Below are 24,823 nucleotides of genomic sequence, written 5' to 3'. Positions count from 1 at the left end.
TTGTATTATCTCATAAACTTGACTCACAAAGTTAATTTTGACTTAATCTCAATCATGAAATAACATGGGGATATTTTTAATATAGTTTTCATCTCATTTTATTTCTTCTACTGGCAGAAACAGTCTTCTGTACCTTTCACTCTGGTACATGAGCAAAGCTTCACTGATAGACTTCTCATTTGTTTGTGTACTTGTTTTTCCTGAAGCACTTCACTTCTGTGTTTCAACATCTTGGCTCTGTATGAAATATTTAGGTATCCCGAGGCAGTGAAATCATATCTTTTATAGTCTGAAGTCAGCTGTCAGCAGCACACTTTGCTTTCAGTTTATTATTTGGGCACCAGAGGGCGCCACTTTACTGTAAGCAACAGTCTAGCCTGCAGAGCAGCTGCTGTTCACCTCTGCATTTTATCTCTTTGAAGGAAATGTTTTGTTTCACTTTGTGTCAAGAAAAGTCACATTGATGTACGATGACTGCACACAAACAAAGACAGAATTGAAGTTATTTTCTTTTATTTATTCAACAGAACATGAACAGAACGCATTGCATAGCATGTACATCATTCCCACTGTCTGGACAGTGATACAGCAAAGTCTGGGTCAAATTGTACCTTTAGTCCTATATTCCCATTCCTTCAAACCCAATAGTGCACACTGAGACACTTGCCTTTAACTCAATAAATAAATAAGTAAACTCATTTAGCTGGGTGTTAAAAAAACATGCAGGAGGCTACAGTAAAAGTGACATGTTGCAAACAGTCAATTTTGGTAAGTCAGGTCTTGTTAACACTTGTCTATGAGTGAGACATTTGCTGGTGATGGAAAAACAAGACAGCGTCAGGATCTGAGAACACAAACCATGAGGAAGCTGTACCAGTTTCAAGTTTCATGAGAAGGCACACACACCATTGTTCTACTGACTCGGATATTTTTGGTAGTACTGCACTCAGGTGCTGTCGCTTCAGCAGCCACAGCGGAAAATTAACACACAACGAAGTTTAAAAAAGTCATATCAAATCTTATAAAAGTGAAAAACAACAAGGAAGATAGAAAAACATACTGCGGTGTGACTACAAAGAAATCTCACTCAGAAAAATCAGCTGCTAACTCCGTCCTTACATTCATCGTCTCCCAGGCTCTGCAGTAACTCAAGCTTCACTTCTCTCCTTCCCTGCTGAACCTTTCCTCATCATCAACACATTGCAAACACATTGCATCTCAACATGTGAGCCGGCCTTTTAATTTAGAACAAACTTTGAAGAAACTTAATTTTCCTACTTATTGTGTTGACACACAAAAAAACTATTAAAAGCTTTGAAACAAAGTAAAATAAAACCACATTCTTCAAATTTGGGAAAAAAAATTAAGAACACATCTAAAAAGGTCAAAAGTTGTGTTTTTACTTTGGAGGTGTCATTTTCAAAATCAGTAAACGTAGTCTTAACTCCGACAGCTCCTCCCTTTCTCCACTCCTCTGCCCTCCTCCGTCCACATGCTGACTGCTGCTACATCTCTTCTCCTCTCCGTCGCACTCACTCGCTCTCACAGTGAACTCACCCGGAGGCCTCTGTGCACTATCAAAACAAACTTGATTGCATAATTTTCCCGCTGCCTCCAGTCATACTTCAACTAAATACACATCCAGGGATCCATTGTGCTATAAAAGAAAAACAACATTGTACATCTCTATGTACAGTATGTACAGTCAGTTCATGGGGGTTTGAGGGGGGGGTCAGAAGTTAAAGAGGTTGATGAAGTCTTGAGGAGAGAGCGACACGGTGCAACTTTCTGGGTTGTTGGCAGTGCAGGGATGTTTTGTGTCCTGCAGAAACAAACAGAAGATCGATATTACATTATTTATTCTGTTTTATCTTCTGAGCCAGGCTTTTCTTTCACTTTGATCAAGTTAAAAAAAAATAAAAAATACACTACCTGCCAGAAGAGGATGTGGCAGTGTGTGCAGAAGTGCAGGGTGTCACTGTATTGCTCTCTGTGAGGATAGCAGCGGCTCAGCTTAAAGTACATCTTCTTCCACTCTAGCTGACCTTTATCTGACACCATCAGGCGCTTTCGGATCTGAAAAGGAGAAAAACAGACTTTAGGACATGACTCCAGAAGACAAAAATACTTTGAAATATCTTCCTTAATGCCAGCTTTCGTGAGAATTTCTTTCTGACCTTAACTCACCACTGCACACAACCTTGAAGATGCAGGTTTTATTGAGTTTTTTCAGCCAAACTATATTGGCAATGAGTGTTTAATAGTTTGCACCATCAGATAAAGGGTGTCTGAATATTTCTTCTCTTGCATTCTGATTAGTTTTTCTACACTGCACTAGTTTGTGCATTTTCTGCCTCACTTTATGATAATGGTCTGGTCTGATGACTCCTTTTGTGTCTTCATCCTGTGCCTTTTCAAACCACTGACCAATGCATTCATTGGAATACAATAACAAACATTTGGACTTCAATATTTCTGCATAATTTCAGCCCTTCAGACACTCTATAGCTGTAACTGTATACAAGTAGCTTGAACTTAGTTAATGCACAGTCTAGTATGACATCACTGTGATTATTTTAGTTTTTTAGGCACTTTGAAGAACTGCAAAGAATATGCTAATTGAATCCTGACTGTGAATGTGAATCATTTCTGTGACCTTACTTCAGAGTCACTGGAATCTTGACTTTGATCATAAGAGGAGCTGAGACAAAACTTCTCCACTAACCTACATGTTATATTAATGACTTCAACAACTACAACTTGTAGGGCAGCTTTACCTGGGATCACCTAGCTTCCTTATCAAGAGCATGCTGCTAGGTTTCTTTAAGGTCAGTGTACACACACACACACACACACACTACAGCCTCACACCTCCAGCAAGTCCTGTTTATCAGAGGTGCTTGACCTTGTTGTGCAGTGACATTAATGACATGTTTGTCTGCTCTGTTATCTTATTAAACGGTCAAAGGTCTGTCACCTGCAGGTCAGCTGAGGTAGTGACACAGTTTCAGGGACAATGAAGAACACAGCTAGACTGTATGCGAGAATGGAAATGTGTTTCTGCACACCTGTCTGTCTGTGAAGTGGTGCTGGCAGAGTCTCTTCCACAGCAGCCGGTCCTCGGTGAGGGAGCCCAGCTCAGGGCACACCTGACCCAGGCTGACCAGGTCTCTGCCGTCAGACAGACGCTGCATGATGTTCAGCTGTAGACTGACAGGCAGGTCGGTCAGAGTCATGCCTGTAGATGTGGGCTGAGGGAACAAGAGGCAGAGAAACTGGTAAACATGGAGTGTTTATGAGTGAACTCTTCAGAGTGTGTATTTCAGATTGATGTTTACCCTGTTGATCTGGATGTTGTCCAGCTGCTGCTGCCACTGCATGATGTTCTCCATGCGGTGCACCCAGATGTTGATGTTCCCCACCAGCACTGACTTGCCCATGTCCTGAACAAGAATGCACAGCGAGAAGTAGAGCGTCTGCAGCAGCTCCTTGATGGGACGGACGTTTTGCTGGTCATCGAGAACTAAAGAAGAAATCAGAACTCTGAGTCATTGAAGTAAATAAATCCAATCACAAACCAAAACAAAGTTTTACAGCCAGAGAGATACGTCTCCACCAGACTGAGAAATATTTATTGTGAATCACCTAAAGTCAGTCATTAAACCAAATGTTTTGGAGCAGTTGTACTCTTCTTCTGTGACACTCACAACAGGTTTCATAACGCCACCTAAACAACCTGAATCTGTGTTTATCAGAGGGAACATTTGGTTTACACTGCGGCTTGCTGAGGGGTCTGGTCGCTGTCAGTGTTTCTTACTTTCTTCATAGCATTCAATTCACTCAATAGCTTTCTTTTGATGTGGTCAAGGTTTGTTTTCTCACCTAGAGGTGCAAACTCCTTTTACTACCAATGTTTATGTCTTTCATTTTCTTTATTGTCAGGCCACTTCTACATTGAAGTAAACGCCCCGTCTTCTTAAAGAGAGTGTATGAGCTCCATGTCAGTGTATTCATGTGCATGTAAGAGTTTGGTGTTTGTGAAAAAGAACAAACCCACAGCAGAATAATAAAACCATTGGTCACATAAAGGAGAGAAACTGAGAGGCAAACAAGCTGAGTGACTTAAAAAGAGCAACAGGGCTCACCTTTCTGTACCACCCTCTCCAGAATATTCATGTAGTTTTTCTGCGCCACTCCGCTGAGCGAGGGGAGCTGGGACTTGGCGATAAGCTCCAGGAGCTAGAGGCGGAGAGAAAGAGACAGAAAAAAGAAAAGAAAAACACAGCATAAATTTACTCCTGTCAGCTGCTGGGACTCTCTGCTCCATCGCCTCATTACTTCATGTTTGTTATGCTGCATTCTTACAAAAAAGCACAAGCACTCCTAAGAACAAATGCGGTCTGGTACAAATTTGGAGCTCTTCCAGCCGGTCATTAACAACCATATAACAGCTTTCTTGGCTCATGTGTGAGAAGAAGCTACTGGAAAGGTACTGGACAGCAGCCCGGCCTGTCAACAACGTCAGCCTCCGCAAACAAGCTTTTAATCATTTGGCTGCTAAGCCTGCTGTCATGTGAATTAGCTGAATCATTTGACAGACTGTGTGCATGTGTGTGTGTGTGTGTGTGTGTGTGTGTGTGTGTGTGTGTGTGTGTGTGTGTGTGTGTGTGTGTGTGTGTGTGTGTGTGTGTGTGTGTGTGTGTGTGTGTGTGTGTACAAGGTTGTGGCCATTGGCGAGCGGACAAGCACCAAGTTCCAGGGTGGCATGCCTGGCATGTAACAGATGCTGTGACATCATGGAGAAACTCGAGTCCTTTCTTGCTCAATTCTGACCTGAGCATGTGACCCTTGTCATCATATCAACATCATATGGTGGGGTGCTTTCTGGTAAACTGGAGGGGGTATTAGCCATGCTAGTAGGTCAGTTATGAAAGGTGTACACATTAGCAGCAATACTTCAAAAAGCTGCTTAAAAAAACATGCAAGTCAATCAAATCAATGCTAGTTAGTTAGCATAGATGTTTCTTTAGAAAAACCTAAATCTTCAACCTTCCTTCCTGTTATTTTTAACAGTTTTAAGCTTCTTTGCCCCTTCCTGGCTCCCTTTTTTCCACTCTTTCCATCTCCATTCCTGAAACATAATCCCCTGCCCTTCTTCTTTTAGCAGCTCATCAAGTGTTCCTCTCTTTGTAGAGCAGCCGGGCTGAACAATGTGCGTTTCCGTATCTACTTTTAGCTCCTGCTGTTCACCACGCTGCACCTCGTAGCTTGGCATGCTGCTCACCCTTTTCCAGAGACACGCCAACACTGTTAACAACACAACATCTTGTTTTTTTATGAGAGCAGTGTAAAAACAAGTTCACGTTAAGGTTTAGTCTCCTTAAAATGACCTCCATTTGTCCTCAGTGACAGCCACTTGTGTCTCATTGTGGAGGGAGAACCTGATCTGTGTAACTGAGACGGAGTTAAATGAACCTACAAATGCCATCAGACACAACCGGTGAAGAGCAGTGACCTAGGACACTGTGTGCAGACTGGACGCTTCTGTTACACAGCCATATTGTTCTTTGGGCTTTCCACACTACACTGCACTTGCTTGCTGGAGCCTGTGCTAAAAGGTCAATCAAAAACTTCAATAGAGACCGAAACAAATGGCTACAAATGTCTGTAGAAAGCGATATGCAGAGATTAAAAACTTTTACTGCTTGTAGAACAGCAGATTGTTTTGTAATGTGATGCCTCGGGATGCTGATACCCTTCACTTGTGTTTATGAGCATGGATTCAAGCAACAAAACAGACATAAAACATGATCCCCTGCAATCTTATTGTCCTGCCAGAGTTAGAAATTGGGCCGTCTCCTCTTGGCTGAAGCTGAATGGTGATGTTGTATAACATTTATCAGTGTGGCATTTAAACAATAAAGAGAAGTTCAAATGTTGGGTGAGAAAAGGGAGTAGGAGAAAACACAATAGAAGGCAGCCTGCGTGTGCCAGAGATAAATACACGTGTCTGCGTGTGAATGTTTTGAAGCCCTGCATCACCTGACAACCACCAGTTCTGGTTTCATAAACCCCTGTCGGGCACTTGCACCTCACCGCACAGCTGTCGCCCCCTCAGTTTGCCTCCTCACTAGCTCGCAAGAACAGGACCACATGCAGCCTTCTGCTCACATGGGAGCACATGTGGGGGAGCTGGTGTTCAGTTGAGTATGGTTATGCTTTGATGTGGGCAGGAAAAGCTGTATCAAGTGATTCTGGGTTGATAACCTATAATTAAATCATTGATAATGATATAATGAGTGCTGCTGGTTTCCCATCGCTACCAAGGGTATATTTTCATGAAGCCATTTGGCATCCCAAATGTATTTACTATGGGAACAGTGGGAAGTTTAAAAGGTGCTTTAGTATGTGACTCGTTTTCATGTACAGAGAGTGAACTGTAAAAAGGCACTAAATAACAATTCATTTTAAAACAGCTTTCTTTAATTTAATGTAGGGATGCCAAATGGCTCTTGCAAAGTTACTGTTTAAAAGCAAAATGTCACACTCTTTTCCAAATACGAACACAGAGATACCCTCCCTGGGAGTGCATCTGTACTCTGCAGAGTATTGATAAGAGCCTCATACACACCCTCCTAAAATTAACCCAGTCTCTACCTCAGACAAAACGTAAACACAGAGGAAGAAAAAACAAAGTGAAAAAAAAGAAATGAACTCACTCTGACAACGTAATTAAATCTCCTGGTGTCCTTGATGGCGCTGCAGAAATCTAAGCGGTTGAAGGCCTCTCCCAGCGTACAATATCCGTGGCGCTGGGGGAATTTAATTATCAGGGTATTAGATTGCAATCCTCTGTGAGGAGTATAGGGTTTTCTCTGCATGTTTACATTAGCAATGATGATATGAAAAGTTGATGTGAATCTTAATGAGTGGGTTTGTTACCTCTTTGGTGCTTCCTTTGTGAACATAAATCCACTTTTCCCTGTGGAAATCTGTGAGAAAGCAGAATGTTTATATTAGTTGCCGACCCTCATTAAGCTGCTTGTAAGTAATATGACAAATGCACGCACACATCTCTAATATGAGACTTTCAGGGTAATTGAAAAAGTTTGGAAATGATTGAAAATTAATCATAAACAATATAATTAAGGCAGAGCTCCCCTCATGAAGGTTACATAACATCCTCATGAGAGTCTGCTTCTTTCATTTTTGGTCCAGAACTTAACTTTGGGATATTATTACGTGAATTATAACCCCACACATTCAAAAACAATGGGTTATCTTTGGAGTACTTAAAAACAGCTTCAGACTGTGTAGCTGTTTGATAGTGACTCACAGGGGACTTTGCTGTTGTTGTTCATCAGGTCTTTTTTCCTCTTCTTGGCAGCCATGTCATAACCGAGGGAGAGCAGCAGGTTCTCCTTGTTGAAACACTCCTCCTCCTCCTCAGCTTTGCAGAATCTGAAAAAACACACAAGGAGCCATATTTCATTAAAGGCAACATTTCACCATTTTATCTCAGTGCAGAGTACAAACTTTAAAGCCTACATTGAGTGCTTTTTTTCCAGTAACATGATCTGTTTTCTCCTGAACAAAGAGCACACTCAAGCATCAAAACAAAGCTATCAAATATACTTCCTTTGTGTTGGATGTGCGTGAAGTATTACCTCGAGCCATGTTAATGTGAGAGTACTGATTCAGGGAAGTGGACTCAAATGACGTTTGTTAATCCACTCAGTTGTTTTGAGGTTATTAATAGCTTAGTGATTAGCCTGAAAAAGAAACATGGCCCCAGAAAAAGACGCTGAGGGTAATGAGATAAAAACAACACGAAGGTGCAGGCCTTCTGTTTGTTACCCTGCCTTTGTTCATAAAGATGTTTCAATATATAATATAAAGATCATCCATCACAACTTCCTCCTTCCATCTTTTCAACACAACCAACAAGTGATGGCGCATTCAAGAGCTGGAAAAAACAGTGTTGCTACATTTCTCATGGTTTTGTGACCAACCTCTCCACGGACACATTGTTGTTTTTGTCCTCTGCTGTTGTCTTTTTCCATCCCTCTTCAGTCTTAACCCAACTCTGACCCGGAGACCTCCAGTCCTGTCCGAGGAAAGGCATCCCGTGTCTGTGTCGTTGAGTGAAATAGATATAAAAGAATCAGGAAATAATCCCTGTCTGTGCTAAGATGTATCCTTCCTTCTCTTACACGCTTTGATGGTCTACTGTTGACATTGCGCAGCTCTTCTTATATCCTCAAGTCAGAACCCGGAAACATCGAAGCTCCGCCCACATTGGAAACTTCCCTGCAACACGTGGCTTTGTTTATCAACTTAAGGGTTGCAAAACCTCCTGGAGAGAACAGCGGAGGTAACAAAATGTTTCATGTCTTGAAAAGAGGGCCAAGGAAATTCATCCTTAGAGGTTTTAACATGGAGTAACCCTGAAAAAGAATACTTCAAAAAGGTTTAGAAGATTTTAGATTATGTAACTGTCTTTCTGTGACCAGGGGAGGAGACATCAAAAGGGCTGCTGTGCTCATAAGATTGTGGGAAATTTGGATTCTTTGGTTTCTCCAATTAATGCAACCATACTCTTCAGAGGAAAGGATTCTTCTTCACTACATTTACTTTATAGGATTCTCGTGGACGGATTATCCAAATGCAACCCCCCTCCCCCATCCTTCAAGACCATGAGATTCAGAGACACGAAATGATTGCATAAGTGGAGCAGTGATTTGTGTGTTTTAGTGAGCCTTTTGTACCTCTTGGTACTTGTTTATGTGTCCTTAAAGTTGTTACAAATCTTAGTGTGCTAGGTGTCCAATTAGGTGTCCAATTAGTGTTGTATTTTTTGAAGTCGTTTTCCATCTCTTAGACTTTATATTTAATTTCTGAACAAAAAAAGTTGCTAAAATGTCAAAACATTCAAAATATGATGATGCTGGCTGTTACATGCCCTGATTACCTCGGGAGTTTTGAGTTAGGTAGCTGATTAGACATACAAAGATGTGAGCTGTGCAGAGGAATGATAATGTTGTAGGTGTTCCAGCATCAAAACTAACAAGATAACACCTGGGGCACTAAACAGTGTTGCTGTTTGGATTAAAGATAGGAGGAGACCTCTGGCTGCCCCAGTATTTTAACTTTGGATACTGTGAGTATATGATGAAGTACTTAATTGGGAATTAGAATGAGAGGGGTTGCTGGTTTAGATCAGTGGTTGAAATGTGCGCCTCATCTAGAGGCTGTAGTCCCTAAAGCAGAAGGTCAGGGTTCAAATCCAACCTGCAGCCCTTTGTTGTATGTGATGCTCCACTCTACGCTCAGTTTTCTACTCTATCCACTGTCCTATGCTCTCAATAAATACACGAAAAAGCTAGAAGAAACCATAGACTGTATAAATAAGGGAGAAACAAAAAAAGAAGAATTGACAAAGAGACTTTGACTTGGAACTAAAATGTTGTTTTGTTATTGTTGCACTGCTGCCTGTAAATTAAATGTATTGATTCCTATGAGATCCATCAATAAAAGTAGATCATTTCTACACTCATCACTCCTCTGTTTACCAGCTTACTACTGGCTTAGTGACTGATCACATTCAGGACCTTTGTTATCAGCTTTAACAATACTGTGACTCAATGCAGTCCTCAATGGCTAATTCCTTGTTTTGTATTAAAGTATTTAGAGTTCAGGAAGTGTTTTATCCAAGCTTAAAACATTTCAGTCTCACAGTAATGTGGCTGTGAAGTCCCCTGATTCTTAGTCACTCCTGGTATCATAAATACATTATGCTGTCGCTGAGATTCCTCTTGAGTTTTAAGTTGCATTGTGGATTGTGTGGGAGTTCCTGCAGGGGGGTTTCCATTGTATCCTATTAAATCCCAACTGATCTAAGAAGACTGCATGAGAACACTTTGTTTATTTTGGACGGCACCAATAAAGATGGCGAGCAACTAAGCCTGCCTAGGTCACTGGGTCAGCTCCTATCAACTTAATTAAACACATGACTTATTTTCTCATTCATCTGTGAGGCATTCAGGATCAGGGTCAAAGTTTGCTTCAGTTTTTCAAAGCTTTTTTTTTTCATGTTATTTAATTGTGTTTGTCTATGTATTTACCACCAGGAAGCCAATGTTTCAGTGTCCATTGTTGTGGGAGATGAGGAGGAGATGCTTTTTAGATCTGTCATCAGCATACAGTAAGTATGATAACACAGGCGTCAATGATGAAGTGTGTACATGTCTCATCTTTAACACTTTGATCACCGATGTCATTTGACAGAGCTACAGTTCACTTCCTGAGAATCTTGAGCATGAGAAACCAGTTGTTTGTGTGCTCATTCCCAGTAAAAAGCCACAGATGTGAGTGTGTGTGTGTGTGCGTGTGTGTGTGTGTGTGTGTGTGTGTGTGTGTGTGTGTGTGTGTGTGTGTGTGTGTGTGTGTGTGTGTGTGTGTGTGTGTGTGTGTGTGTGTGTCGTTATCCATATTAGTGAAGTAGTGTTTGCTTACACGTCTAAACAGAGAAAGAGGGGAGTATTTTCTGGCTCCTCATAACTCATGACACACTATACAATCTGCACAACATGTCAGCAGCAGCACATGGTGCACAACAAGTGTGCACTTCTTCTAAGAACCAGTTAGGCAGTATTTCAGCTCATGCAGTGCTGGTGTTGGGTCATATCCTGTGTGCAGCATGGCTTGGCCTGCTGATGTGGCTGACAAGGTTGCTGTGCTGCAGATCAATAACTGAAGGCTAGGAAATGCCCTGTAGTGCTCTAGAGTTAATTTCATTTTTAAGAAGGGCTCTTATTATTCTTTCCCTTCTCTTCTTCTTGAATATAGTTTCTTTTTGTGTGACACTGACAAAGAAACAGGAGGTATATAAAGTTGTTCTCACATTAAAGTGGGTCTCAGCTTTTCAGTAGTCATTGAACACGTTCAGATTTAACCATGCTGTTTATTGCGGAGGCCATGTTGCTGAGGCTTGTGAAACAGGTGCATCTGTGGTTTCATGTCTGATATTTCCATGCATCTACTTGATATACTCAAAAGGTCAAAGAGCTCTGCACACTCTGCATGTTAAAATATGTCAACAAGAGGTCACATGACTGCATATCAAAGCACATGAGACAGCTGTATCCTGACGAGGTGTATTGACCGTGACTTAGAACTACAGACTTGACCCAACTGGTTCTTCCTGTGGGTAACCATACAGACTGTACAGTGATGTATGTAGAAAGTGGAACTTAAAGACTGTTATCGTGTTAGCCACATAGGATGTACAGTCTACATGGTGTTGTTGTGGGGACCAGAGTCTAATTCAGTCTATTTTCAGAGTAGGCCAAACTACAGGATGACATGGAAAGTCCCAGCAAGTGCTCAGTCAGTTGATGACTGACTAAGAAGAAAGCTATGACCTCAGGCTCCTGTCAAGATTGTTCAGTAAATTAAAAACCAGGATTAATCAGAGATGTGCTCTGTTTAATGTAAGTCCAACTGCAGTAAGGTACTATCAAAGGTGACAAAAGAGATCACACATCTACCACTTTGACTTAAATGTCTTAGAAACATGGAGCTTGGAAGTCCAGGGTCTTGGCTCTCTGCTGCAAAATTTGTGAATTGCTTCCTCTGTGTGAGGAGTGAGTCTTCGTCCCAAGTGAGGGAATCTTAGTGTCTTGAGAACTAAATGGATTGTGAGATCGACAGATGTGCCGGTGCAGCATCAGCAGCAATGCCGAGGGAGCTGAGCCCGAAGGCAAAGCTTCCAATTTATGGTCGATCTGCATTCCAACCCTCACCTGAGGTCATGAGCTTTGGATAGTGACAGCAAGAATGAGATCATAGACACAAGCGGCTGAAATGAGCGATGTGAGAGAGAAACTCTGTCATAGGGAAAGGGAAATCTGGGGGAAGCTTCCTCCACATTGAAAGGAGACAGTTGAGGTGTTTCAGGCATCTGATTGGGATGTCTCCCCTAGCGTAGGAAGTTCCGGATACATCCAACTTGAAAAAGACCATGGGGTAGGCCCAGAGCTTGCTGGAGGGATTATATAGATATCCATCTAGCCTGGGAATACCTAGGAGGAGTAGGAAACATTGCTGGGGAGAGAGATGTCTGGTTGACTTGCTTAGCCTGCTGCTAACACAAACTCACTTCAGATAAGCAGAAACAAATGGAAAGATGAAGAGGTAGCAAAATATTAGCACATATTCTTTCCTACTCACTCATTTATAAGTTGTTTCTTATATTTACAGGTACTGTAAGAATATTCAAACAGTCAAGCAGTTGAATGATAAAATAATGGGATTTCTTTGACACGGCTTCTACCGCTAATGTTAGCTCTCCCTTGTTTTAAGATTCCATAATTGTTATGGGACATGGAAGTTTGTACCGTATACATCAGCTGAAAAACATCAAAATCTACTCGATGGATTGCCACAAACTTTATGGATGTTCATGCTCCCTAGATGATATGTCCCAATGATTTTGGTGCTACCCTTCCCATCATACAACTGCTAAGCTTTAGCATGTTAGTATTGTCACTTCAAGTAATAGAATGTATAAATATTGGTCAAAACAACAGAAATCCTGAGTGAAGCCATGACTTCTAGAGCTCCCCCTGGTGACAGGCTGCAGTCTGGGTCATAAAGCGTGCTTAGTGTCTTTTAAACGTACCATACAACATGAGCCATTGGACTTTCTATAACAGTGAGTGTCCGCTTCAACCAACACAATAATCTATTCTGCTATAGACTGCACCAACCTGAAGAATATTTGACATTTTATTGGGTGTTTTGATTGGCAGAAGGGATGCGATGTCAGTGGCTGTCAGCACTCATTGAGGTGGTATCTTTGCATCACAACTCACAATGGGAAGGAATATACAGTCAATGCTGAGAGCGTGTGCTGGTGTTAGCCTTAAACAATAGTCCAATATGGCTGGGGTGGCTGTGAATTTTATCCTGTAATTCATGTTTCATGTTTTAAACATCTATAAATTCCAGAAAGACACTTCTTGAGATGTATCTTTTTATAAATTATTTATCTAGTTCATGTTTATGTCAATAGTTTTGAGACCCATGGTTGCATGATGTATCAAATGACAACAATTTAAAAGGTTAGCAGGGGATCTTCTCTCTCCCTCTCTCTCTTCTGTCTGTCATCCCTGTTTTTGTTGTGATGTTGTGACCAGACAGGACAGCTGTCCTGTCCAGCTCAGCCCTCCAGAAATCTTCATCAAACACACACACACACACACACACACACCCACACACACACACACACACACACACACACACACACACACACACAGACACACACACACACACACACACACCTGTTGCTGCTCCTCCTAGCTGAGTTTCATCACTCGCTCAGATTCTGTTGTGAAACCCGGTTCATCAGCTTCTCTCTCTCTAGTTATCTCTCACATCTGCTAGCTCGCATGGCAACCAGCAGACCACATGCCTCACGTGGTGTAACATTCGCCCTCTTGTTTGTTTCTCAAAATAACATCAGATCACCTATAGTTATTTCTAGTTTCTTACCCACCCCTCCCTCTGTCCTCTGGTCTGGATTTGCTGGCTGTGAAGGGCTGAAACATTTGACCCAGTGACTTCTGGTTTCACAGAAGTGCACACAGAGTCCCGTGTAATACATCCTGGTCACATCATGTTTACTCCACATGACATTTGTGGCTGAAAGTCATTGATGAATAAAATTATGTTAACTCTTTAGCTGTTACTGATCATTTATTTTGAAGATTCACTTTAAAGTAGACTGTAAAAGTCTTTATAGAGATCTGTATTATATCATATCTTCGTGCTATTGAGTAATAAACAAACATAACACTACGATTGTACGAAACTACATTGTCTTTCTGAATTAATAGGCAACTATATCTAGCTCCATATCTTTTTCTGTGTATGACTTTCATTTCCTGTCCATCTCCACGTGACTTCTAAACCAGCGGAGACATAAAAATGTTTGTCTGTCAGCTGAAACTTCATTGGTCACCCCTGACTTTAAAATCACCTGCAACAGGTGGAGTGAAGCTATTTCAACATGTTCACACTGGATGAAATATAAGGCTGTTCTTTGTAAAAGGACACCTTTTCTGTACCGTCCTCTGCCCCCTGTGTGTGAATGTGCATGTGTGCGTGCGTGCGTGTGTGTGTGAGTGAATGTGCATATGTATGTGCATGTGCGTCTGCCTGTGCATGTGTGTGTATAGCAGGGACCTGTCTGGGCATGTTCAGCTCCTGTGTTAACAGAAGTGTGAGAGGGGTCAAACAGACACATGATGAACCTCACAGGATGCATGTGCTGCTCAGGTTGCATTCAGTGTTACTAAAAGCACTGCTGAGAAATCGTGCACTGATAGTCAGAGAAAGACGAAGAGAGGCTGAGTGTATGGATCAACATTTTATTGCAAAACTCAGTAGTAAGAACCTAAGAAAAAGTACAAAAACAATACAAAAGGGTCAAACAACAAAGGCCGTCTGTACACAACAACAGCCAAGTTAGAAAACGGAAAAGTCTTTCCTTTAGTGTTTATAAAAAAAATCTGCATTCACGTGAAAACACAAAAACAACTGAGAACGCTGGAGGATACATTCCAGGCCACTAGTTGGCAGTATAACTTTGTAATGAAACCCCACTGAAGAACAACACGTGCCTGTGCATAATGCTGATTGGCTGAGTGGTGAGTCGAAACAAACAAGAAGATGATGGTGCATGCATGCTTGAAAACTGTTAACTTTGTTTGGAGAAGCGTTCAGTACAGTCAGCAGCACTAACACATCTCGGTAGTCCACCATTGTTGTCATTCTCCTACTCAGGCATGGCTATGTGACCGGGAATGAGAATGCATGTGCAAATGGGGCTTTGCCACCATCGTTTCCAGAGGATTCGTGTATTGCTTGTCCAAAACACAACAGTAGTTAACTGTAGTTAAGTCTTCAAATATTTCTGGATACAGTCGGTGTGTATGTAATGATAAGCTGTGCATTTTATCATTAACAAAAAGATCCAAAGTAGTTCAAAACAAACAAACAAAAAAAAAAACATCAGGGTTGCTTTATGTCAATATGCAGTCTTAAGTTACTTTTATATAAACTTATAATCTTTCAATGTGATATAACTACTGTAACAAATATCTGGTAAAAACACTGACACAAAAATTGACCAAATCAAAAATCTTTCTGGACAACAGCAGCAGGTTCAGACCAACAGCTGAGACCTGCACCACACAGAACACAGCCCCGGGATTTAAACATGACAAGTGAAGTCTCATGATTTAGAGTGAACCAAATATAGCACTGTCAGCTTCTGTGAACTCAGACAGGTTAGGAAGCCTCTGTACAGCAGGCTGGTTTGTTTTTATAGGTCTGGTTGTTCTTTAAAAACATAGAAAAGACATGTAATATTGAAATAATAATTTCAAGTATCAAAACAAGCATAATATTTACATGAACATTGGAGTTATTATGGTATGCGTGAGTCTTTTTTCACAGCATCATCCCCTTTAATAAGAAATGTTTTGAATCAGGTGCAGATGATTAGCATTTAGATCTGAATCAGACCACAGCTATGATTTCGCCCACGTCTGTGAGACGTGTGTGAGAGTCAGAGAGCCGTGGTCAAACACTTTATACGGCAGAGTCCCCTTTGACGTCCACATATCCGTCTTTGGGTCGTAGAACTCAAAACTGTCCAAGTCTTCGATGACATCATGGCCGTTGATGTGACGTCCGCCGGTGATGTAGAGTTTGTTGTTGAGCACGGTGGCGGAGTGGTGCATCTTCCTCTCCTTCAGGTTGGCACACTTGATGAAGCAGTTAGTCTTGATGTCGTATGCGATCATTCTCCTGGTGTATCCTGTGACAGGGAGACATTAATCTGTGAGGGGCGGCGTGTGATTGGGGGCAGGCAGAGTGCGGTGCTGTATTTCTAAAATCCCATTCATAAAGGAAATAAATCAACTCCTGGGTTAACTGAATCAAACTGAATATGGTTACTTTATGACTTAATCTGTGTTCTGTTTCTACCTCCAATGATGTAGATTTTGTCGTCCAAAATGGCAGCAGGAGCAGACACATTCTTCACTGTCCTGTTCTCCATCTTGGACCACATGTTCCTGGCAATGTGATACACCTGAAGTAGGGGGGAGGGGGGAGGGGACAGGGTAAAGGGTATTGAAATTTGAGTAAATGATGATCCAATACCATTTTTTTCCCTTTCCGATACTGATTCCAACATCTGTTCTTGAGTATCATCTAATGCTGAGTACCCCATTGATAACAGCAGAAGTAAAGAATGCTTATTACTGGTGGAAAAACACTCAATTCACCAGCTTTTACTAGCAGTATGATCTTTGCTGGTGCTGCACAGTTGTTGTTTTCAGCAGCACATGATCATTTCACTAGGACTATCTCGTTTTTCAGGGGTTTTAAAGGATGCATGGGGTGCATCCTTCTTTACCTAGATAACGAATGCAGATCACATTTAGCACCCTGTGTAAATGGGGTCTTAGTGATTGAAGAACATTGTGTCTCACCTGTATCAGTCTGACTGGGTTCTGCATGGCATCCTCTCCTCCAAACACATAGATCCTTTGGTTAGTAGCAGCCACTGCAGGGTGCAGCACGGCCTCAGGCATTGGTGCCATGGTCTCCCATTGGTTAAACATACTGTTGTACCTGACAGCATTGTTAAGAGATGGGTTATTATTTGCTCTGTCTGTGTGTTTCATGTTGTGTATAGGATTGTGGTTCATCTCACCTCTCCATGCTGCCTGTCAGTCGTCTGTCAGGGCCAAGGCCACCAAGGACGAAGATGAAGTGGAGATAGGAGACACTCTGATGAGCAAAGCGAGGTTCCAGCATGGGGTCTGCAGTCCTCCACTGGTTGGTCTTCAGGGAGAGGGTGTAGACTGTTTTACTGACTTGGCTGTACTTAGTGTTTGTGGTCAGGCCTCCGATGACATACAACACACTGTGGAGGGCAACGTAGGAGGCTTTATATAAACGGACAGGCAACTTGGCGAGCCACTGCCACTTCTCGCTCTTCTCATCAAAGACTAGAGCTTCTCTGGACGTCTGCTCATTATTCTTCCTCCCTCCAACCACCACCAACATGTCATGGTAGGAATAACGCCTTGGTGCCACCCATAGAGGTTTGAAGTCTACTGATGCACTGATGCACTTTGTGCTAACAGCAAACATGAGTCGTCTCACGGATTCGATGAGCTCAGTGCAGAGGGTGGACGACTGGATCAGAGGGTCGTTGGCTATGAACTGGAAGAGGTAGGTGGGATGGATGTAGCGAAGACGGACTTTCTTGAAAAGGTCGCTGATGGCACCTCGCCTGGATAAAGGATCATGGTGGATCCAAGCAACAAGCGTCTCAAAGACCTGCTCCTCCTCTGCACAGAGACTATCATCCTCCAGGTATCCCATGAGCTCGGGTAAAGAGAGCTCACACAGATCCTCGGACGATGAAACGTCAGAGAAGCTCTTCATGGCCATCTCCTTTGCTTTGTCTCTCAAACTGTTACAGCTCATGATCTCAGAGAGTCTTATCATGCTTAAACAGTTGTCAGGACTCAGCTGATCCTGCAGGAAGCTCGAGCAGGCCTCAAAAAGTCGGCCATATTGCAACATGGAGGCCGCCTGCATGAGAGGCAGCACAATCTCAATGCTGATACTAATGAGTCCTGTGTAAACGTAGTCAATGATGCTGCTCAGGGTGTTTGAAGTGATGCCCTTTATGTTAATCTTGGACTGCTGCCTCTCTAAGAAGTTATTGCAGAACATGGCTTTGAAGTACGGACTGCTGGAGACCAGGACGTTACGATGACATGGGATCTCTGTGTGGTCTGAACACAAGGATACGTCAGTCAGGATGTTCTCCTGCCTTAGTCTGTTCAACTGCAGCAGCAGGCTGGACGACTGCTCCTGGTCTTTGTAGTGGAAGACCTTCTCAGCTGGTTGGTCCATACTGAGGATGGACACCATGATGTTATCTGTAAATCAATTCATTTCAGGTTTGTTACTATTATTAGTTTAAACCCAAACCTCCTCTTTATCTTGTATAAGCAGTGGTAGGTTGGTTTCTCATCTTTTGACCGTCTTTGGGCTCGGTGTGAACCATGATTATCAACCTCTGAATGGGTGAACAGCATCTCTAATATAACATGGTATCTAGTTCAACTTAACTGGATTGAATTAAGCTGCTAAAAAATAAGCATACTGTAATATCTGGTAACTAATTGGTTCATAGCAGGAGACACCTTTTTAATCTAGCTTTTAAACTGGAGTAATTTTTTTAGCCCTGGACTTCATTTTTATTATTTTAATCATTGCTTTAACATTTATTTATCTTATTTAATTATTTATTTCATTTCTTGTGTTCATCTGATCTTGTCAACACGACCTTATTTTTGACTTTTCTTTCCACTCTTACTTATTTTATTAATTTTACTGTGTTGATTTTATTTTATTTTTAAGTATTTTATTTATAATAATGCCTTTTATAATTTTACCATTGCTGTTGTTTTCTGTCTCCCTTTTATTTTGTAAAGCACTTTGGGCTGCATGTTTATATGTATGAAAGGTGCTACAACACGTTTGTGGACAACACGTAACACCGAATCAAACACAGAACACAGGGAGTTATAACTTCATTAGGAGTATTTTTCAAATGGATAAATCACAGCTTTGAACATCAATATTAATGGATGACAACATGTAAGTAAATTGTGTTTTTCCGTTTCTGAAGTAACTTGACTCCACCCTTGTCTTGCCTTTCTTTGACTTGATAATGAGCTTAAGTTTTCCATAAATATAAGGATAATATCATTATTGTGAATTTTTTGGGCCATGATACTCATGAGGTGAAAATATGATACTGTGACAGCCCTGGTCCTGTGTCATGTAGCCACATTTTAACCTGCAATTAGTCAAACGTTTTCCCCATAAGTCACAAAAATGAATGTCTTGCAACCCTGATTCCAAAAATGTTGACATGCTGCGTGAAACCAAGAAACACAATGCAACAATTAATGATCTGAGGTGCATTTTCAACTGAAGAAAGCACAAAGGTTTGGACTGATCAGTTTTATTAATTTAGGAATATTAGTGGTAATATACTCATTTATTTATTCTAATCTGCATTTTAGGAACAGAGCCTACAGTACACCTGAGTGATTACTTTGGAGACTTGCTGTCTAGATAGATTACAACAGAAACACCTGCACAGCTATTTCTGTTTGGGGATTGTCTTTTATCTTTTATTTTCTTGTCACTGAAAAAGTGGTGCTGCTCTTATGTAAGGGTGTTTTATGCAGAGCTTTAAATAATGTTTGTGCTTTCTTGTAGATAAGCTGTATGGATTTGTCGGCAGCATTCTCCTTCTTTTGCATGAATTAGAGATGAGAGCAAAAGGTAAAAACAACATAGATAAATGTAGTTTTCTCCATTCAAAGAAATATCATATCAAATGTGAGCTTCAGGAGATGATAATACACATTTCGAAAGTAAGCTTCAAGTTGAACACTTTGAGAAAACCTTTACTTTGAGTAATATTTATAGTGAACATGTTTAAAGTAGTCCAAACATACACACAAGTAAAAACATGAATAAATGTACAGTTTAGCTCATGAAGCTTTGCTGAATCTCTTACCTGTCTCTCTCTCTTCTCTCTCTTTATATGTTTCCTGTTAGTCCCGCTCTGTATTCTTAGCAAGATCTCATCAGAAAATCTGACTTCTTGACATTTTTCTGTCCCTTCTTCTTCCTCTTAAATCTCGTTGATGCTGTGTGGCTGTTTGTTCTGCAGAGGGCTGTCTCTTTGTAGGAGTGTGTTGCGTACTGTTTGTTGTTATGGTCCCTTTCCACGAGGCCTCTGTGTACATTCCTCCTCCAAAAATAGAGCCGCACTTTGGCAACACTGCTGCAGACTCACATGTGACAGGTTACAGCGCTTTCTCAGTCTCTGTCTGACTCCTTAACTTAGTTTCCTCCTTTACTTCCATTTTCTTCTGTTTTTCTTTTCCTCTTCTTTCATTCATCATTTCTTCCCTACTTCCTCTCTTCGGCTTGCACTCTCATTCCCTCCATCATCTCTGTCTGGCTCATGATTGCAGTGAAAACAGCTCTGATACTTGACAACATGTTTGTTGGCTGCTCACACTGCCGTCTGTGCTGGATAAAAACAAAATGATCCAAAAACAAGATGAGGTTGCTGTAGAAACTAATAGAGGTATGATAAAGTTAGCATGTGAAAAAAAGGACCAGTGACATTTAAAACATATTGCCCTGAATATTTACATCATACAAAGTCACCAAGTTCAGTGATATGTGTCTGTTTTAGCACGAGGCTGGGGTCAGTGGAGAGGAATGAGTTTTTTGCCATCTGATTCTACATAATTTGGGTGTCAGGCGTGTTTCATCCTAAAAGAATGAAGAAATAACCTACTCCACCTTTCCTTCAGTGACACACGCCAGCATATCTCAGTCTCAGTGTATTTCTTGTTTCATATTCTCTGAAAAACATCAACTTTCCTCAGTTTTCTGGCAGTACAACTGTTTCCCCTTTCCTCAAAGTTAGAGGTAAATCAAGCATGCCAGGCTTTTTCATCACTGCATGGACAGAAAGTCGAATGCAATCATTTGGTCATCATGGAGAGAAATATTTATCTTGAACCCTGGCTTGTTTTCAGAGCTCAGCAAATGACGCATTAAATAGCTGCTTGAGATACCAGGAACACCAGAGGTTGGTTCAATGTGGATTACACAACAACATCACCTGCTCGGATCATGCAGTGCTTGTGCTTAATAGCCATCCTTTTGCACATTTTGTTGTCTTCTTGTTTGTGTGCTGCAAAACAAATGAGAAAACACCAGTTAAAGCTCCTTTTAGGAACTTTGATTTGAGCCAATGTGTTGGAGAGAGTGGCCATATCTCTTTGTGGAATTACTCTTGAACATGTGAAGTGTTTTTTTGTTTTTAACCAAACTTTCATCTGTTGAGGCACAAAAATGTACAATAAAGAAATGAATAATCTTGTTGAATATGGTCTGTTTTGCTCTTGCAGCTCTTACAGAATTAGTGGCGTACTCCGGCTGTTTGAAGGGCAGGGGTGAAAATATTATTGGATCACAACTCTACCCTACTTTTTCAGTTTTCTGTACACATGGGGCAATATTTCATAATGTGCCTCACCTGGCAGTCTGGTTGTATGTTGTTTTGTTGTTTCCTCGTTTATTTATTTGAATTACTCTCTGTGCACCTGGTCTATGATAAACGTCACCCTGGTCAGCTGCATACTGTGTATGCAAATGACTGATAATACATTTGACTTGACTTGTGCAGTCTAAATTAAACAGCACCATCTAGTGTTTGTGTGTGCAAACACTCTTTTTATGAAAAATGGATTCTGTCTCTGACCAGCTCCCTGAGATGTTTAACCTTTTCCTGCTTACCCACAGGTTTATATCAAAGTCAAATACACAACAACGAGGTCAGCTGAATTGTAAGGTTATAAGTTATCTATTCCTGCAGGATAATCCTTGCTGCATCACACAACTAAATGTCAAACTCAGTGTCTGCCCTTTCAGCATCACTGGCATTAAAATTGTCTCATGCATCTGTAAAGTGAAGGGCAGAAACTTAACTTGTTCCTCCAGAAGACATCAGTATCATTTTATAACCCCCCCTCTCATATTCAGAGCTGTGACTGCATCCTTTAAAGTGACGCTCATTGTCTGCTATCTGCTGTTCCTTCACCTTGACAAAAAGGACTCATTAATGTTCCGCCTCCAGGCAAAACAACTTATATTAAAAGTTAAGGCTTTGGCACGCAGTTTGCATCAAAGCATTTTCATGCAGCAGCATCACTGTTGCCTCCCACCGCCTGGTGCTGCGTCTTCATATCACTAAATGATTATCTTCCCATAAACACATGGTCTAATAGAGCCCATACCCAGGGGATTTAGATCTCTCTGATTAGTATTGTGTTTGTGTGAGCGTGTGTGTGTGTGTGTGTGTGTGTGAAGGACACAGCTCTCCTCGGTCAAATAAAAGAGTATGTGAGAGCAACATGGACACCGAGTTCCCTGTCAGTCTATTTCATGTTCTGCAATTGACTTAATTAGATTACGAAGTGCACGACTGCAGAAAATCATTGGTTTAACGTACAGTCGGCCTATGTATCCTTTTTTTATTTATGAGTTGAGATTGTGAGTAGAGTAGAAATTAATTAAAAGGTTTCTGAATACATGCACTAAAGGAAATAAACCATTGGCTTTACATAAGAGATGGGTCAGGACTCATCTCCAAAGCTCAGATAATTATTCCCTTTCATCTATGTTTGCTCAATTTAGGCCTTTCTTATGAAGACGATGAGAAAGTGAATGAGACCCTTTGTATTTGTGCAGGTTAGTGCTGTTCCACTGCCCATTAGGGAAATGTTAAAAACCAATAAGACATCCTGCAGACAATCATGTTTTCTGTTAGTGCTCATCAGCATCAGATCCTGAACAAAAACTCACCAAAAAAGTGTTTTTTCTGTTTGACTGAATATGGAGCTTGTTTTTTTTCCCTACGTCACGTTTTCTCCTTAATCTCTTTATTTTTTGATAAATCTGAATCAAGGTCCTTCTCTCCTGTCTATTTCGATGACTCGCCTTGCAGGAGCTCTGTTAGCTTGCTGAGACTTACAAGCTTTGCCTCAGTGATAACAAGACCGGCAAAGACATGAATAAAATGTTACTAATGATTCTCACTTTGCCAGTGAAGATGCATCACTTACTTTCCATGATTAACAAGGTCAATAAAAATCCTTATAAACACTCAGAGATCAACAATAACTGTCCCCATTAGTCAAGGTCCTCTGGGGATGCATTAACATTTGTTAGTCCCATATTACAATGGTCTTTTTGTTGAGGTAAACTATGCTAAGTCTAAGAATATTGTTTCAAATATTATTTCAGATTCGTACACTTTTATCTGTCCAGATTTAAACAGCTATTCTGTCAGAAATATGACAGAAAATGAGCATAAGTCCTCACATAACTAGTTTGTTGTTGTTGTACGGATGATGGCCTTAGTGGCCTCTGGTTTCTATTATTACTACAAACTTCAACACAACATGCATTGCTGTGATGTGTGCGTGTACTGTCCTATTATGACTTATGAATTTAACTCAGTGTGTTTTTCATTTGTACAAACACATCAGAATTAGAAATGTCTTGTGTAGTGTATCACATGTTGGGGGGCAGGCCGGTGAAATAGCCATTAAACAACTTAACTGTCTGTTTAAATAAACTTTTAAAACCCGTAACTGCCCAATATCATCACAGTAAAATCATCCTCTGAGCTTTGAGAGATTTAGATCATTTTAAAATGTATGTCTTATGGAATATTTTAAAAGGTTTGCCTCAATCTTCATTGCAACAGTTTGTCAACTTTCACTCTAGAAGTCTCCATAAAATCCTCAGGAATATCTGCATTAGATTTTTCTGTTGCCTGTCGTTGCCCTTCCCTTTGAGCCATCAGCTTTCTCTATAAAAGCCACATCTCAGTGGAACACACAGCAGATGATAAAAACTGCAGCTTCAAAATCACACTGAAAAAGCTACAAGATACTCAACTCTGTAATCAATGAGTTTCTATGATAGTTTTCAACTGGAATAACATTTTGTTGTTGCTGGTGTGAATATCTGTCTATGTGTGTTGGAGTGTGTGTGTATATTTGTGATGTATACTGCTCTGTGTTGTGTCCAGTGGTGGGTGTCCTGTTTATCCAGAGCTGTTTGAAGTGTGGCTTGCCAAGGTTATGGTGGCCCTGAAGGTCAACTAACATTTCATGATTACAAAAAAATCATTTTGCTGAACGTGAAAAACCCTTCACGAAATACAAAACTATTGAATGACTCTGAAAATACCTACCCAAGATTTTCAGGTTTACAACTTAAAGATTGCTCAACATTTTCTTCTGGTAAGCTTAGTTTCACTTAGTTTTTCTATTGAAAGTCAGAGGTGGTGATTGGTTACTCGCCTGTATGGTTTCATAGAGCAGTACTGTAGAGTAAAATGACCTGATGAACGGTAATAAAACAATTATATCCTGTGTAAATACATGTACATATGTAAATCTAACACTAAATCACTTAGAAGTTTATGTTGAAGTCGTCTGTTATAGTAGATTTGATCCGTGGGTGCAGTGCACACACAGCTCTTCAAAAAAAGCCAACCCTGATATCATTTTGCAGCTCAGTCAAGTGTTGGACAGTTGAATTAAATAAAAAAACACTATGAGAACAGAAGTAGGTTTTATTGTAAGCCCCCTGCAGATACCAAACATTACTGTATCCACTAGGTGTCAGGCCAACGTTATGCAGATCTCAGAGTGCTGAAAAGCTGAGTCTCCTGTGACTTCCAAGAAAGTATCAAGGCTAAATGCACAGTCAGAGTAAACACAACAGATTCCCAAACTGCAGAGATAAGAACTGTCTGCCTTTTATTTGAGCTTTTATAAGCCGACATGACAGAAAATTTGACTCCAAACAAAGAAAGAATTGAAGATATTAATCCACTCAGATATCTTCAGGCGTTATTTTGTTTTACTGCTGCAGACGTGCAGTTACAGCATTAAATTCAAAACAACCATTTACTCATACACAGATAGCAAAAACAATTGAGACCGATAGTGAGAAAGATGTGGTAACCTCTTGAGTCGATCTGCTGTGGGGTATGACTTGCAGGCGTCCACGCCGGCTGCTCTGAGAGCAGTAATCTAGCTTTGAAGGAGAG

At 40.9% G+C, this 24,823-nt stretch overlaps 2 protein-coding genes and 1 long non-coding RNA gene across 4 annotated transcripts; 1 reads left to right on the top strand and 2 right to left on the bottom strand.

Moving 5' to 3' along the window:
• Positions 1–496: 496 nt before the first annotated feature.
• fbxo32 (F-box protein 32) lies at positions 497–8,247 on the bottom strand. Its single transcript, XM_034697496.1, has 9 exons — positions 8,013–8,247; positions 7,337–7,461; positions 6,943–6,992; positions 6,720–6,812; positions 4,146–4,239; positions 3,339–3,523; positions 3,069–3,251; positions 1,933–2,076; positions 497–1,822 (listed from the first exon to the last, which is right to left on the bottom strand). The coding sequence occupies exons 1-9, from the start codon at positions 8,123–8,125 to the stop codon at positions 1,733–1,735; spliced, it is 1,077 nt and encodes a 358-aa protein (XP_034553387.1). The 5' UTR covers positions 8,126–8,247; the 3' UTR covers positions 497–1,732.
• Positions 8,016–18,365, top strand: LOC117822648. The gene is made up of 3 exons (XR_004633233.1): positions 8,016–8,374; positions 10,131–10,204; positions 16,772–18,365. It is a non-coding gene; the product is annotated as an uncharacterized LOC117822648 (long non-coding RNA).
• LOC117822646 (kelch-like protein 38) lies at positions 14,420–24,823 on the bottom strand. Of its 2 annotated transcripts, none has more exons than XM_034697495.1 (7): positions 24,739–24,823; positions 20,816–20,887; positions 19,691–20,211; positions 16,790–18,032; positions 16,566–16,707; positions 16,057–16,162; positions 14,420–15,886 (listed from the first exon to the last, which is right to left on the bottom strand). In XM_034697495.1, exons 4-7 carry the CDS (start codon positions 18,022–18,024, stop codon positions 15,597–15,599), a joined length of 1,773 nt encoding a protein of 590 aa, XP_034553386.1. In that variant the 5' UTR covers positions 18,025–18,032; positions 19,691–20,211; positions 20,816–20,887; positions 24,739–24,823; the 3' UTR covers positions 14,420–15,596. The 2 variants fall into 2 exon arrangements, with proteins under 2 accessions (XP_034553386.1, XP_034553385.1); XM_034697494.1 differs by lacking the exon at positions 24,739–24,823 and adding an exon at positions 21,233–21,314 and having other exon boundaries at positions 19,691–20,206.

This window comes from Notolabrus celidotus, chromosome 12 (genome assembly GCF_009762535.1).
Source record: "Notolabrus celidotus isolate fNotCel1 chromosome 12, fNotCel1.pri, whole genome shotgun sequence".
Classification (NCBI taxonomy): domain Eukaryota; kingdom Metazoa; phylum Chordata; class Actinopteri; order Labriformes; family Labridae; genus Notolabrus; species Notolabrus celidotus.
Note: the sequence above shows the minus strand (reverse complement) of the source record. Positions and strands in the feature narration are given on the sequence as shown.

Excerpts from the sequence above, each read along its gene's own strand:
- fbxo32 (XM_034697496.1), bottom strand. The coding sequence starts at position 8,125 with ATGCCTTTCCTCGGACAGGACTGGAGGTCTCCGGGTCAGAGTTGGGTT. Across the intron at positions 6,813-6,942 it reads ACAAAGGAAGCACCAAAGAG|CGCCACGGATATTGTACGCT; the intron begins GTAACAAACCCA and ends AAATTCCCCCAG. Across the intron at positions 2,077-3,068 it reads ACCACTTCACAGACAGACAG|ATCCGAAAGCGCCTGATGGT; the intron begins GTGTGCAGAAAC and ends TCTCCTTTTCAG.
- LOC117822646 (XM_034697495.1), bottom strand. The coding sequence starts at position 18,024 with ATGGTGTCCATCCTCAGTATGGACCAACCAGCTGAGAAGGTCTTCCAC. Across the intron at positions 16,163-16,565 it reads ACCCAGTCAGACTGATACAG|GTGTATCACATTGCCAGGAA; the intron begins GTGAGACACAAT and ends CCCCTACTTCAG. Across the intron at positions 15,887-16,056 it reads CAAAATCTACATCATTGGAG|GATACACCAGGAGAATGATC; the intron begins GTAGAAACAGAA and ends TCCCTGTCACAG.